Source organism: Molothrus ater, chromosome 6 (genome assembly GCF_012460135.2).
Source record: "Molothrus ater isolate BHLD 08-10-18 breed brown headed cowbird chromosome 6, BPBGC_Mater_1.1, whole genome shotgun sequence".
NCBI classification, from domain to species: Eukaryota; Metazoa; Chordata; class Aves; order Passeriformes; family Icteridae; genus Molothrus; species Molothrus ater.
This window is the reverse complement of record NC_050483.2, coordinates 12378952-12391959: the sequence shown is the minus strand read 5'-3', so window position 1 is coordinate 12391959 and position 13008 is coordinate 12378952. Positions and strand designations below refer to the sequence as shown.

The 13008-nt window shown below is 43.0% G+C and overlaps 1 protein-coding gene across 1 annotated transcript in view; it reads right to left on the bottom strand.

Moving 5' to 3' along the window:
- The window catches only part of PDE3B (phosphodiesterase 3B), an 82531-nt gene extending 79021 nt beyond the window's left edge, over positions 1 to 3510 (bottom strand). The window contains exon 1 of the mRNA XM_036384651.1: positions 2363 to 3510. Coding sequence (XP_036240544.1) covers positions 2363 to 3358 — 996 coding nt within the window. The 5' untranslated portion in view covers positions 3359 to 3510. The remainder of the gene's footprint in view (positions 1 to 2362) is intronic.
- Positions 3511 to 13008: the final 9498 nt, after the last annotated feature.

The following is a 13008-nucleotide window of genomic DNA, read 5'->3' as shown; positions in this document are numbered from 1 at the left end:
CAAGAAAGGTACGACCAGATGATCCTTGGAGTACACTACTGACCTGCTATTCTATACTTGACATAAACTTCTTCTACATATAAGAGGTTTGTGACAATCACACAAAATACACCTAATAGAATCAGAATACTAACTTATCTCTCATTCATTAAAGTATTTCTGTCATGGTGGACCAGCAGCATCTTCCTAACAATGTTCATTCAACTCCTTGAAATATTAATATTGGGGAAAAAAAAACCACTGTACTGCTTTATAAAGACTTGCAAAATGTGTAATCAGTCCTTCAAGAAAAACCACGCAATAGATGCTCTCTGAAAAGCATTAAGTATACACATTCCTTCAGTTTCAAGGAGGCAATATAAAAACCTTGTACTGTTTATTCAAATAAAGTCACACATTATGGATTTACTTCTCCCTACCCCTGCCCAAACAATTGATGTTTTATCAGCTCTGCAACGTCTGATCTCTCTCCAAGTTAGACAGGAGATCAGAGGATTTAACCTGTGTTAGCCTTGTAAAATTGCATATAAAATAGAGCAGAGAACATGTATCTGTGGATCTCATTTAAACCGTGCTTAACAAAGCACAAATATTTATTGTAAAGCATAATAGATTATTAGGAAAATTAAGAACTTCATATCTCTTTGTTGTTCACATCTAGTGATAACAAAGATATCAAATCCTGGAAGTCTACCAAAAAGTTACATTTTATTATGAACACGTATGATTTAAGCATTGCCAATAAATTCCACGTATTTAGTTATAGCTGACATTTATGATGTTACTTGAAGAATAATGAATGCCCTAACTTGAAATATGCACATGCCTTTAAGAAGTGAGCCGAACGTCAAAGGAAGCTTTTAGTAACTTGCATATGAACAAATATCTTCTATCACCTCGAAAGGTTAATGAAATCACATTTTCTGAGATTTCTGCGCCACAGACAAATGTGTCAGCAAAAGAGAGCATTTACTATCCAGAAAGGAACAGAGAAAGTAAATTATTATATGATAGTCCCTACGTATCTTAACTGCTAGTAAAATATTTTAATGTTTCTTTCATTGTATGCATTAGATAATCTGCAACGTACTGAATGAGTTATTTCTGAGGACTGTCACAGCATACTTGCATTTTAACCTTTTATGCAGAAACAATTACTGTATTAATCACTGTAAACAATTACTGTATTAATTCTGCTGGGCAAACTCAGGGGCTGAAATGCTCGAAAACCACTCCACCGTTTCAAATTCACTTCGTATTTCATCAGACCTAATTCACAGTCAATCACAAGACCTGCATTATAGAACAAATGTCAAGGAAAAACTAGAAAATTTCATTTGGCACCGATGAGTTTCAGCCACGACAGTAACAGACGTGGGATTCTGCAGCAACAATCACTTCGCAGAAACTGCTCACTTGCGCGTTTATTAAATACACTCCCCTCATTCTCCCTCCTACAACGGGCTGATAATCCACTTGCAGCAGCCTCGGGCCAGTTCCAACACAACTCGATGTTCCTGCAGTTGACGTGCAAGTGCCCAAATAAAAACAAACTCCCCCACACGCACGGGGGTTTACGCTACAAAAAACAAGACTCATTGAAAAGTTTTCCGGGAGGTAGAAACCAACAGAGTTCCATTCAAGAAAACTGAGCGTTTCGGGCATCCCTCCAGCCCCTACTGAACAGCTCTCTCTTCAGTAAAAAGAAGTTTCTTAAAACCCATCAACCCAAAACTAACGTTAACTTAGGTGGAGCGAGGAGCAGGGGGTGAGAGAAAGGGAGAGAGAGGAACAAACGACAGTAATCTGCAGGGCAGAAGGACAGCTGCCACTCAAACAACGCCAACGCTCGATAAATAATATCCCTCAAAACCTGGTATTTCTTTAGCTCTTGGTAATGGTTTTGTCGATAGAAAGCGGGAAGAACCAGAAGTGCCGGGCAGCTTAGAAAGCTGTGGTTTCTTTCTCTCGGAAAGGCTGCCAGACGGTGGGGGGCTTCGGAAAAAAAACCAAAATAACACGGTTACTGAAAGCTGAAGCTGACTGGCTTGAGGTTTTGCTCTAATCAATAAGAACGGCTGTTTAATAATTGAGAATGCATAAAAAAGCGAGCGAGCCTTCTGTCCTACAGCAAATACATTATTATGATTTATCACCCACGCAGAAATAAAGGGTTATATCGATTCTGCAGAACCGAGCTGAGAAACCCACTAAGGGACTAACATTCTCCTCCATTCCTCTAGCAGGAGTTTGTTAGTGAGCAGACATCCAGCACAGACACACACAGCAGTCAGGAAAAGCTATGGAGTGGCGCTCACTCACTCCTCCGAAAGTTTCTCCTTCAAGTTTCGGAGAAACCTACCTGCTCTCTGGAAATGCAAGGCAACGAGGGTCTCCTAAACATTTTGCAGCTGCCGTAGTAGCTGACCGAAGTTTCCCCTAGGGACACGCAGCTAGATCTCCTCCTCGGTCTTATCACAGGCACTTTTTCCTCCACGCTGGGGAGCCGTGGGTGGCGGTGATGCTGGTGGTGCGCTCCTCGGCTCTGCGCCGAGAAGATGCCGTGCTCCCCGGCACAGAGTGCCAGGAGGCAGCCTGCCACCCCGACCGTGCCGGCCAGCAGCGGGCCGAGCGCTGGGGGCAGCGCCTGGAGGCTGCTCAGCGACACCAGCCACACCAGGCTGCAGAACACCAAGACGAGGAGGCTCCGGCGCAACTTCAGGGAGCTCTGCGGCAGGGTCAGCGCTGCCACCGAGACCAGCACCGTCAGGAGCCTTCCTAGGAACATCCGCGGCTCCTCTTCGTGCCCCTCCGCGGGCAGCAGCCACTGCAGCGCCACGAAGTCCCCCGAGTAGCAGCACAGGGGCAGCGCCAGCAGCCACCAGCGGGTCGTGCCGCCGCCGTGCTCCCCGCGCCGGCTGCCGACCAGGTAGCAGGTGAGGAAGAAGAAGGCACAGGCGATGCTGAAGAGGGGGCTGAGGAAGCGGGTCAGGCACAGCAAGGCGTGCAGCGGCCGCGGGCTCCGCCAGCTGCTCCCGTCCTGCTGCTCCCGGGCGCTGCCCCGGCCGGGAAAGGCCAGGAGCGAGAGGGCAGCGGCGGCCAGGACGCCCAGGGCGAGCCGAGCCCGGGAGGAGGAGGCGGTGGGAAAGAGCAGCAAGGAGAGGAAGCTCTTCGGGGGGTCCTGCCGCAGGGGGGTCGCGCAGCTCTTCACGTATCCGTTCCGCAGGCTCTCCGCGCCGCCGGGCAGCGCCGCGGGGGCGGCCGCCCCGCCGCCGTCCGGCTGCGGGCAGTGCTGCGGGGCTCTGCCGGCCCCGGGGGGGGAGGCGGCCGCCGCCGCAGCTTCTCGCTCTTCCCTCATGGTGGTCGGGGACGCGGCAGGGGGAGGACGGCGGAGAGGCGCGGGTCGCGCTAGCTGCGTCCCGGCCGCGCCTCCCGCATCCCTTCAAGAGAAGGGAGCCGGGCTGAGCCGCCGCTCGTCCCCCGCGGGCAGCGGCGTCCGCGGCATGGTGGGTGAGGACGGGAAAAAGAGAGAAAAGGTAAAAGTCTGGCTCGTCCGCTCGCGTTCCTCAAACGGCTCCGGCGGCGTGCACTCGCTGCCGCCTCCCAGCGCCCAGCGGCGGCAGCGGCCGCGGCGGAGCCAGCGGGGGTGGGAGTGAGGCGGGGAACAGCTCCCCTCCGCCTCCCCTCCCTGCCCGCCTTCCCTCCTCCCCCGGGCCCCGCGAGCCGCACTTCCCGCGATCTTTTTTAAAATATAAATCTGTATGTCTGTGTGTACCCAGCGGCCCCCCGTGCGGGGCTCGGGCCGGCCCCCGCCCGGCGCCGCAGCCGCAGCGAGGGACGATGAGGAAGCGGTGGAGGGGCAGGAACGCTGAACCGGCGCGACTTTGTGCTTTATTCTTGTCATCTAGCTTCGAGGTGCCGCGGAAAAGTTGTTCGTACGGGTATAAAGCACACGCAGAGTATCGAAGTGTTTTCCCTCTGAGGAGCATCACTTTTTCCCTTTTATTCCTTTTGTTGTTTTTTTTTTTTTTTTTTTTTAATACCTGAGAAGTAAGTATGGATTAGAGTAATTATCTACTTTTTTTTTTTTTTTCCCGCCCTCGTTAACTGAGTTACGGACTAGACCTCATTGCACGACCAGGTTTATTTGCACAGCTAATACCTTTGGAATGGATCAAAATAATAATTTTGGAACAGATCGTTGGAAGTGTTTAGACTGCTGTAAGGGAAAACAGGCAGCTAATGGGATTTTGAGTAATACCTTTGCTCATTTATTCTGTTTGGTTTTTTCTGGAAAAGTAACTGCTAAGCACTTCTAAATTTATTATAATTGTGCATGTTTACCTTGTTACTTAGAACAAAAGTCCTTTGAGCCATGTTTCCACATAATATTGTACTGCTTTACTTACACTGGTTCAGAAATCAGTTTGGGTAAGTCAGTGGTTGCACTTTTTTGCCTTTTTTATTGAAACAAGGAGCTCTTGAAATTATTTGGTGCCATTGCTTGTAATTCCCTCGCTGTGAGCAGCCCCCGTGTAGCAGCTGGTTTGTGAAAGCTGTGGGGTGGCAGGAAGTGCTGCTGCAGGACACGGGCCTGAAAGCTGGCCATGAACAGAAATCATCAAGTGTGATTCCTGACAGAAAATGCACTGTGCAATGGCAAATACAGTCATTTGCAATGGTAAATTTCCCTCCTGTACATGGCAGGGAAATAAGTAATGATTTATTTTTTAAAAGGCAGATCAATCTGGTGGAATTTTAATACCATAGTACATCTTTCTCTGTTAGAAGTACCCCTTCACTCTTTTTCCAAAGGGAAAAAAAATTCTCTCTGACTTGGTACACTTAACAAAGATTCTGTGCCATCATATTGGTTCTAAAATGTTTTTGAAAAAGGAAAATGTGTAGTTCCTTTGGGATTATATTCTTACATTGTCTTGTATTCATATGTTAGTGATATCAACTGCACCACAATCAAGTATACTTGTAAATGCTTTTAAGGCTGAGAAATACCTTGCTTTTATGCATATTCTTTTTTTTTTTTTATTCCCTTGTATTCAGCTATAAATAAATGCATTCCAGAAATAATTCACTGGTGTAAACACCTTTGGGTATATTTGCAGCAGTGGAGACTGGGAAGTGCCTAAGGAAGACTACAGAGACAGGACATCACATGAACCCTAAATACCATGGATGCAACCATCTGTGGCTTCAGCACTTTCTGAATCAGAAGTGGTGTCTTATTCTTCACAGTTCTTGGTAGGTTTATAATTCAAAAATTTGCCCAGTCTTTTTTTTTTTTTTAATTTATTTAAGTCCTCATAGGCTTTTAGCATCTGCAGAGTAGTACAAGAAAATGTCCCTACTCAATGCAGCTTGACTACACAAGTGTGAAATATGGTCGTTTTTTTAAAGTTTCCTACCTGTCTTAATTGATATTCTTCTCATTTTGATAGAAACAATGAACAGTTGCTCTCTAATCACCTTGACTCTTCAATTCATGATTTTATATCTTTCCTCCATCTTGCATTTATTTTCTAAGATGAAGAGTTTGGGCATATTTTTTTCAGATTCTTTTCATGTTACTGGTTTTTTTTTTTGAGCAACTATATGCTTTTGGAGCAGAGAAGACCAGGAGTTATACCCAGTATTCAAGACAGAAGCCCAGTCCAAATAATGGTTTCTTCCCTTATAATTCCTGTCTCTCATTTGTTTTGCTTTGCTAGGGAAGTGATACAGCAGATAAACTAAGCATTGTTGAAAGTGGTTCTGTTGAGCATTGAACACTGTTTTCACAGTGTTAAGTATATAGATCCCAGGCCCTGTGTTCTGATTGTTAACATCTACATCCACTAGATAATTTTATAGGTAAGATTAGGGGTTTTTTTCTGTGTTTACATTACAGTTATCTACAGTAAATTTCACCTGCCTATGAAGTCAGTGCTGTGAGGCTGTAAGCACATTCTCTCAGTCAGTAACTTTGTATTAACTTTGTATTAAAGTATATTAAGTATACTTTACCACCTTCCCATCTTTTTTCCAAATCATTTATCATTAATTAATTAGCTTTAATTTCAGTGATCTGTGTGCTGAAGAAATGTATACATTCCAAAATGTAATAGGAATATAGTTGGTCTTTAGTAATGTCTCTGTTGCCTAACAACACTCTTCCTACCACATTATAGGACCCTTTCTTGAGGAGTTTCCAATCTAATAATGAATTTCAGTATAAAGAAAACTTGGTTTGAGTACTTTAGTGTCTGTTGTAAATTAGAATAGCATTAACTAAGTTGCTCCTTGTAACAGAATAATTTTTAGAATAAGGAAATAACTTCCTTATTAGCTATTTCTTAAACAAATACAGAAAAACATATTGTTTTATTAAAATTGAAGACAGTTATGTCAGGGGAATGTAATTTTTTTTTGATCATACTCCAGTTTCAGTACCAAAACAAGATGGGTGGCTCAGTGATTTGAGTCAGGTTGGCTGTCTCTGACTATCTAATAATAATAAATACTAATATAATTAAATACTCATTTTAAATAATGATAAATAAGATTTTCCAAGTTAAGTCTGATTCATCAGTGGCCTCGCTGTCTTTATGCTGAGGCAACTTTCTTGTTCCTGCTTTTCTTATTTTCTCCTTTTCCTCCTGAGCAGAGGGAATGAGCCAATGTCAGAAAGTTTGGCTGCCAGCAAGGGCCAAGCCACCACAATAACCATGTATACTCAGCCCTGGAGATCTGATCAGGAAAATATTTTTAAATCTTAGATTCTCATTGCAAAGACTGACCCTGTTGCCATCACTGTATTTTAATAGAGAATTTTCATTTGTTTGGTCAAACTCAAACCCAGACCCAATTTTAAAGTGGAATTCTTCATGGATGAGACTATGAAAATATGGTGTTTATACCCACAGCATACTGGCAGTAGAATAGAACAACTCATAACTGTTTTGGCAGTAAAGACTTACTTTTTCTTCATTAAATCTATACTAGCAAAATTCATAAACTGGTGGTATCTATCTCTACAGTGGAAAATATTTACTGACTTTATTGACAATTTAATATATGTTGTCAAGTTGTGTTTGTTAGTTTCTGTTGATCCTGAGACATGTGAAGTTCCTTTTGCTGATTAAACTTGCAAACACTTAAAATCAGATTTTGGGAAGATGGGTGTATATTACTTTGTAACTCACTTCAGAAAAGCATAATAATGATGAATATTTTGGATAGAAATAACAATATTTAACATAAGAATATGAACCAAAAGCAGTCATAAAACAGTTAATTTAAATTCTCCTAATTCAGAGGACAACTATTTTAATAGCATTGTTTTGAAGGTTTGGTTAGGGTTTTTTTCTGGCTAAGGAAATTGCAAGTATTTATTTATCCAGCTACCTCCACATTTTCCAGTGTCATTATTCCCAGTGATCCCTACAGTGATAAGTGGTCAATGACCCTCACATAGGATGAACTACAGAAGTTTGACAGACCTGCCTGTTATTCATCACAGTGGTAGAACAAATGCAACAGCACAGTGGCATTCTGCTAAAAGCTCACATTTTCTCCAATGGGTTATTATACAGGCAGAATAAAATGCCTTCTTAAAAACCAACCTTGTCTTTTTTCTCCCTAAAAAGAGAAATGTTTGTTTTTTCCTTAATTTGGTGAAAGAAAAAAATAAAAAGGAAACTCACTGGAAAGGCCAAACCTACCAACTGGTAGTGCTTCTGTGTGAATGTCCCCATTTACACACTCAAACTTGCACCGAGAGACCTTAAACTAAATTTAAAATGTCATTTATCGGGTGGTTTCAACTGCTGATTATCTTCATCCTTGTTTTCTGTACTGGTTTGGTATCACTTCAGAACATTGCCAATAATAAAACTGATGTGTAAAACTTGAAGGAATAGTTTTTGAAATTGAAAAGCTGATTTGTAGTCTTTGCTTATAGGATTGGCAGAAATGGGTAAGCCATCAATATCAGCATTTCTCAGAAAAAAGCAAGGTACTCCTTCATCCAGTGAAGGACCTTTATATTCATAAAGGATGAAATATTAAGAAAATAACACAGCAAGGTGTAGAAAAGCTGAAATTTATTCAAGTGGATTATTCTAACAATTGAAAACTAGGAGGTGAGAAATCTACATGGGGACAACCTTATACCTAAAAAGGGTCAATTTCTTACAACTAGAACTCTGAAAAAACTTCACCTTCTAAGGCAAAACATTGCTGGGAACCTATGACTAAGATATGGCTAACAAACAGAATTTTCACTAAAACCTGTGGTGGGGGATGTCCAGTACCTGGGCTGAGCGCTGCTCACACATCCCCTTGCAGTGCTGTGGCAGCTGAGAGGCGAGCTGGAGCTGGGGACCTCAGAGCTGAGGGGAGAAGCACAATCTCCTCCTCTTCCAAAGGCCCCCTCTTGGCGCTCTCTTGTGCCTCTGTAGAGAGCCGCGGCGCAGGCACAGCCGCATCAGGGCACGGCTGTGCCTCAGCAGCTCCTGGCAGCAGCCGCGTTCCCACCCGCAGCACGGCCCTGCAGAGACCGAGGGGCTCTGGCGCTTCGCCTGCAAGACACAGACCACAGAGAGCGTGGGGCTGAGCCCTCTTGGGATGCCTTTGGACACCCCTGGAGACACTCTGGCCTGGCTGGGCTGTCCTGAGCTGAGGCTGCAGGAAGAAGGGCCCTGGCCGGCTCAGCCTGGTGTCCCTGGGGCTCAGCCCCTGGCCCTGATTCCTCACCCAGGGCCTGAAACCCCCTCTGCCTTGCGGCCTTGGGCTGAGTGCTGCCCAAGAGGTCCAGCCAGGAAGCTTCAGATCTGCCCAGCTTTTCTCCTCCATGGGACCTCTCATGCCTTGCCTGACCCCAGCTTGATCCAAGGCCTTGTTTCCTCCTCACCCATGCCACCATCCCACCTGCCTGACACCTCTCCCTCACCTCTCCCCAGCGTCTCCAGAGCCTTCTGCCAAGGCAGAACCTGAGGACAATTTCTGTCAGCAGCAGCTCCAGGACTAAATCCAACAAAGAATCTGCTGCCATGACGCACAAGGGGGTCGTCTTAGGGCCCATGGCCTGCGGCTCCGTGGCCCAAGGTGCCCATGTCCCCCTCAGGATGGCTGGAGTGGCTGAGGGGCTGGACCAGCATCAGGAGCACGTAGACTCTCAGAAGCCACTGGGAGCCGTGGCCAGCCATGCTGCTGCTGTAGGTTGAGCTGCCACTGAGCACACACCCTGGCCGTCTCTCCGCGCCAACTTCTGCTCGTGCTTTGGGCACGGTGACAGCCTGGGGACAGTTCCCAGCCACCATGCTGGCCCCAGAGGCTGCGGTGTCACAGAATGGCAAAATCAATTGGCTTGGGAGAGCCCTGTGGGATCACTGAGCCCAGCTGGGGACCCATCCCCAACATGGCAGCTCCCGCAGAGCACTGAGTGCCACACCCTACTCTTTCCTTGAACTCCTCCCACAAAGGGAACTGTGCTACTGCCCCAGGCAGCCCATTCCAATGTATTTTGCCCTTCTCTGGGCAAAAGTTCTTCCTAATGTTCCACCCAAATGTTCCTTGGCACAGCTTAAAATCCTTGTTGGCATTTGCTCTCTCATGTCCTTCCCTTCTCTGAGAAGGCTGGCATTTCCTTGTCAGTAAGTTGCCTTTAGGCAGAAGAAGAGGCTTTGCCCATGAGTGCTAGTCAACTTTTTAGCCATGCCAAGGGGCTGCTTTCTTCATGTCCCTGGGATCTTGGGAGTTGGAGCACAGTGTGGGCCCAGATACAACAATGCTGCTCAGTGAAGGGAGTCCTGCTTGATGCTGCCCAGCAATGCCAGAGATGTGCTCCAGGCCTTGGTGGCTGCACCGGCTGGAGCAAGTGCCCCTGGCACAGGAGGGATCTGGAGCCTCACACAGAGCCCTGAAGGAAGGATGGAGAGGCCTGGAACTGCAGGGGATTCTTGTGGTAGAAGTGCAGGACCCAGCCCTTGGTTCTGTTGAACCTCCTGCCTCTCCCAGAACTGGTTGATGCTTAAGGCACCGTATGATAGAATACCTGCACCTGTGTAACAGTGGCTAATGATACTATGGCCTCTGTACACAAACAAATATCTTCATTTTCTATTTTTTAGTTTCTCAATGAAAATGTGTCTTGATTTCAAAATGCTTTTTTTTTGCATTGTCTGTTCTCTGTTTCAGTGTAGAATAAGTAGATAGAACTGATAACATTATAATGACTCTTTTCACTCAAGGCTGTAATCTGGCATCCTCTTCAGAGTATTGCTTTTGACCCACACACCCAGAATCTGTCTAAATTTTACCACATCCATTTGAATATTTCTTAGTTTTAATAATTGCTGTCTCTTTTTACTGCCCAATTTTATTTCTTTTTTGCCAATGCCCTGTAATCTTGGTATGCACAGAGATCAGCTCTGTTGAGAATTGATTTTGTTTTCCCCTCAAAGCACCTTTTTCTCATGTTCTGCAGACACATGAAATACAGACATTTGATTATTCCTTCCTAATGTAGTGCTTGCCATTCCTATCGGTTTCTCACTGTGTGGACAGCTTTTCCATCTGTTTAGAAACTTTGGACATAGTTGCCCAGCTCTTCAGTTTATAAAACTTTTTTGTGCTTTCTTTTGAATCAGCACAGAAATGTTAGGTAAATTCTAGAAAGTCCTCTTTAAAGTTTCTCTTCAAGCACTTCATACTATTAAGCATCAAATTAATAACAATCAGATCTGATTGTTATTGCATGTAAACCTGCCCTGACTGTAGTCCTTGCCCTTTTATTCATGGTGAAAGAAATTATCAATTTGGCACCTAATTTGAAAACTTTCACATAGTAATACTCCAGGAAATTATAAGACACATCAGTGCTTTCTAGAGACTCCCTTTTGGCTTTCTCATCCTAATCTGGGATCATTTGTGTGGAAAGTCTTGTGTATGATCAAAGAATCAGTTAATTGATGCCATGTTCAGGGAATAGTATTCTACTACCTGACTACTGGTGAGATGTGGAGCATAGGAAAGAAAAGGTGGGAAGAGAGGACTTACTTTGTGTGCAAGTTCTGAGTTAAGTTACTGCTTTTGCTGCTTTTCTTTCATGCATATCCATTAGGAATTCGATAGCCAAATATCATGTTTTGAATTGGCTTTTCTTTGAGTACTAGAGTTTGAGAAATTCATTTTTTCAATTAATTTAAAGACAGGATTACATAGGCAGTAATTGTGTCTGCCTCAACTTTTTTATCAGTTGTGCATCGATGCTTGAATAAACAGAGAAATGGCATTATTACAACATAACCAGTTAGGGAAAAAAAAAACAAAAAACAAAAAACAAAACCCAAGCAAACAACAAACTAAAGAAACATTTTGCCTGCAGAAAACCCATGAAAGTGAGGCTCACTTAGCACTTAGGTAAGTCAAAAGTTTTGACCAACTTTCTGTTGTTAATCTGTCATGTCTAAGGGTGACAAAGAGATTCAGTTGTATTCCACATCAAGCAAAGCACTCACTTTCAAAGTTACAACACTGTGATCTTCCTCATGTGGCAGCAAAGACTGAGTTACTAAAAATTACATCTTCTGGTTGAATTTCTCAAAAAACAGGCCCATGGGAAAGAAAACTGGAAAAGAGTAATAAAAAGTAAGTTGTTTCTTGTATGATAAGGTGTATTTAATGGTGGTTGTGCTTGTAATTTTAAAAAGCGTGGGCAATGCACTGGAAAGCACTGGAAAGATGGAGTTGCTGTGGAAGGCCATTGTTAGATGAGATTTCCCATTTCTAGTGAAGGAAAATATCCATGAGATGATCTTTGACAAACTGATGGTGAAAGCAGAAATATTGTATCAAGTTAATTAAACAAGAACTCTCTTTAGAAACTACAAGGACAAAAATCTTTCCTATGCCCATGTTTTTAGTTTTTTGAGAAGAAGCAGCAGCATGTTGGCTTTTGGTACTAAATCTAGATGCTTCCACTATTTTATTTTTTTAAATCTAAGGGATCATCCCCCTCATCTGAACAAACTGTGACTCTTTGGAAATGGACCAACATGTGCAACCCCAGATAAGAATGTAATGATGCGCACCTCTACAGCTGAAATATGTTTCAATCATAGCCAGGCTCTCACTTTGAGGGTGAAAACGTAAAAAATATTTTTAATGTTTTACAAACAGAATTTATTGATGCTGATGTGATTTCCCCAGTTAGGTCATGTATAATCTACATGTCCCTTCAAATAAAATGAATTGTCTAATACTTCATATTGAATTTATGGAAAATTTTCATGGAATTGCATAACTTTTAAAAACAGCATTTTTATGCTATATATAAAGTAGAAATGAAAAAAATATTGAGAAGTTGTTCAGAAAGTACACATTTAAATAAACTTGGATGTCTTTGGCAATTGTTTTTTCCAAGGCACCATGAATTTGGATGTTCACATCCTATCAAAAATAAAGATAATGGGCTATCACATTCAACAAATAGCTGTCAAATTTCTGGTTTTATGATACTTGAGAACTGTGTAATTATTTTTGGTACTAATTTTTTTGCATGAGCTTATTTAGAGAACAGTGGTATTGTTTGGAGGGGTAATAATAAAAATGTAGGAATTCATCAAACATTACCAGATTTCACTTTTTCACCCAATTATTCAAGTACAATTTGTCATTCTATATTATAAGTGAAATTGGAGGTTAATAATAAAACAGAGGTGACTTTCTTCATATGCAGCATTTCTATAAAAAGTTTATTTTATGCTGAATCGTGTTTTATTATAAAATCTGCACTTCCAATGAAATAGCATTAAACTTAAAAATGCATACTAATATTTCAATGTCAATTCAGTTCTTAACTTGCTAATTGAAATTTCTGTCTTGAATTGAAATAGAGGCATTTTATGGACTCTGCTTATTAATAGAGTTAAAGATTAAATCTAACTAGGGAACTGGTTTGATTTTTCAGAGAAGTCTGACTTAATGAATAAGCATCAGATGCATAAATAT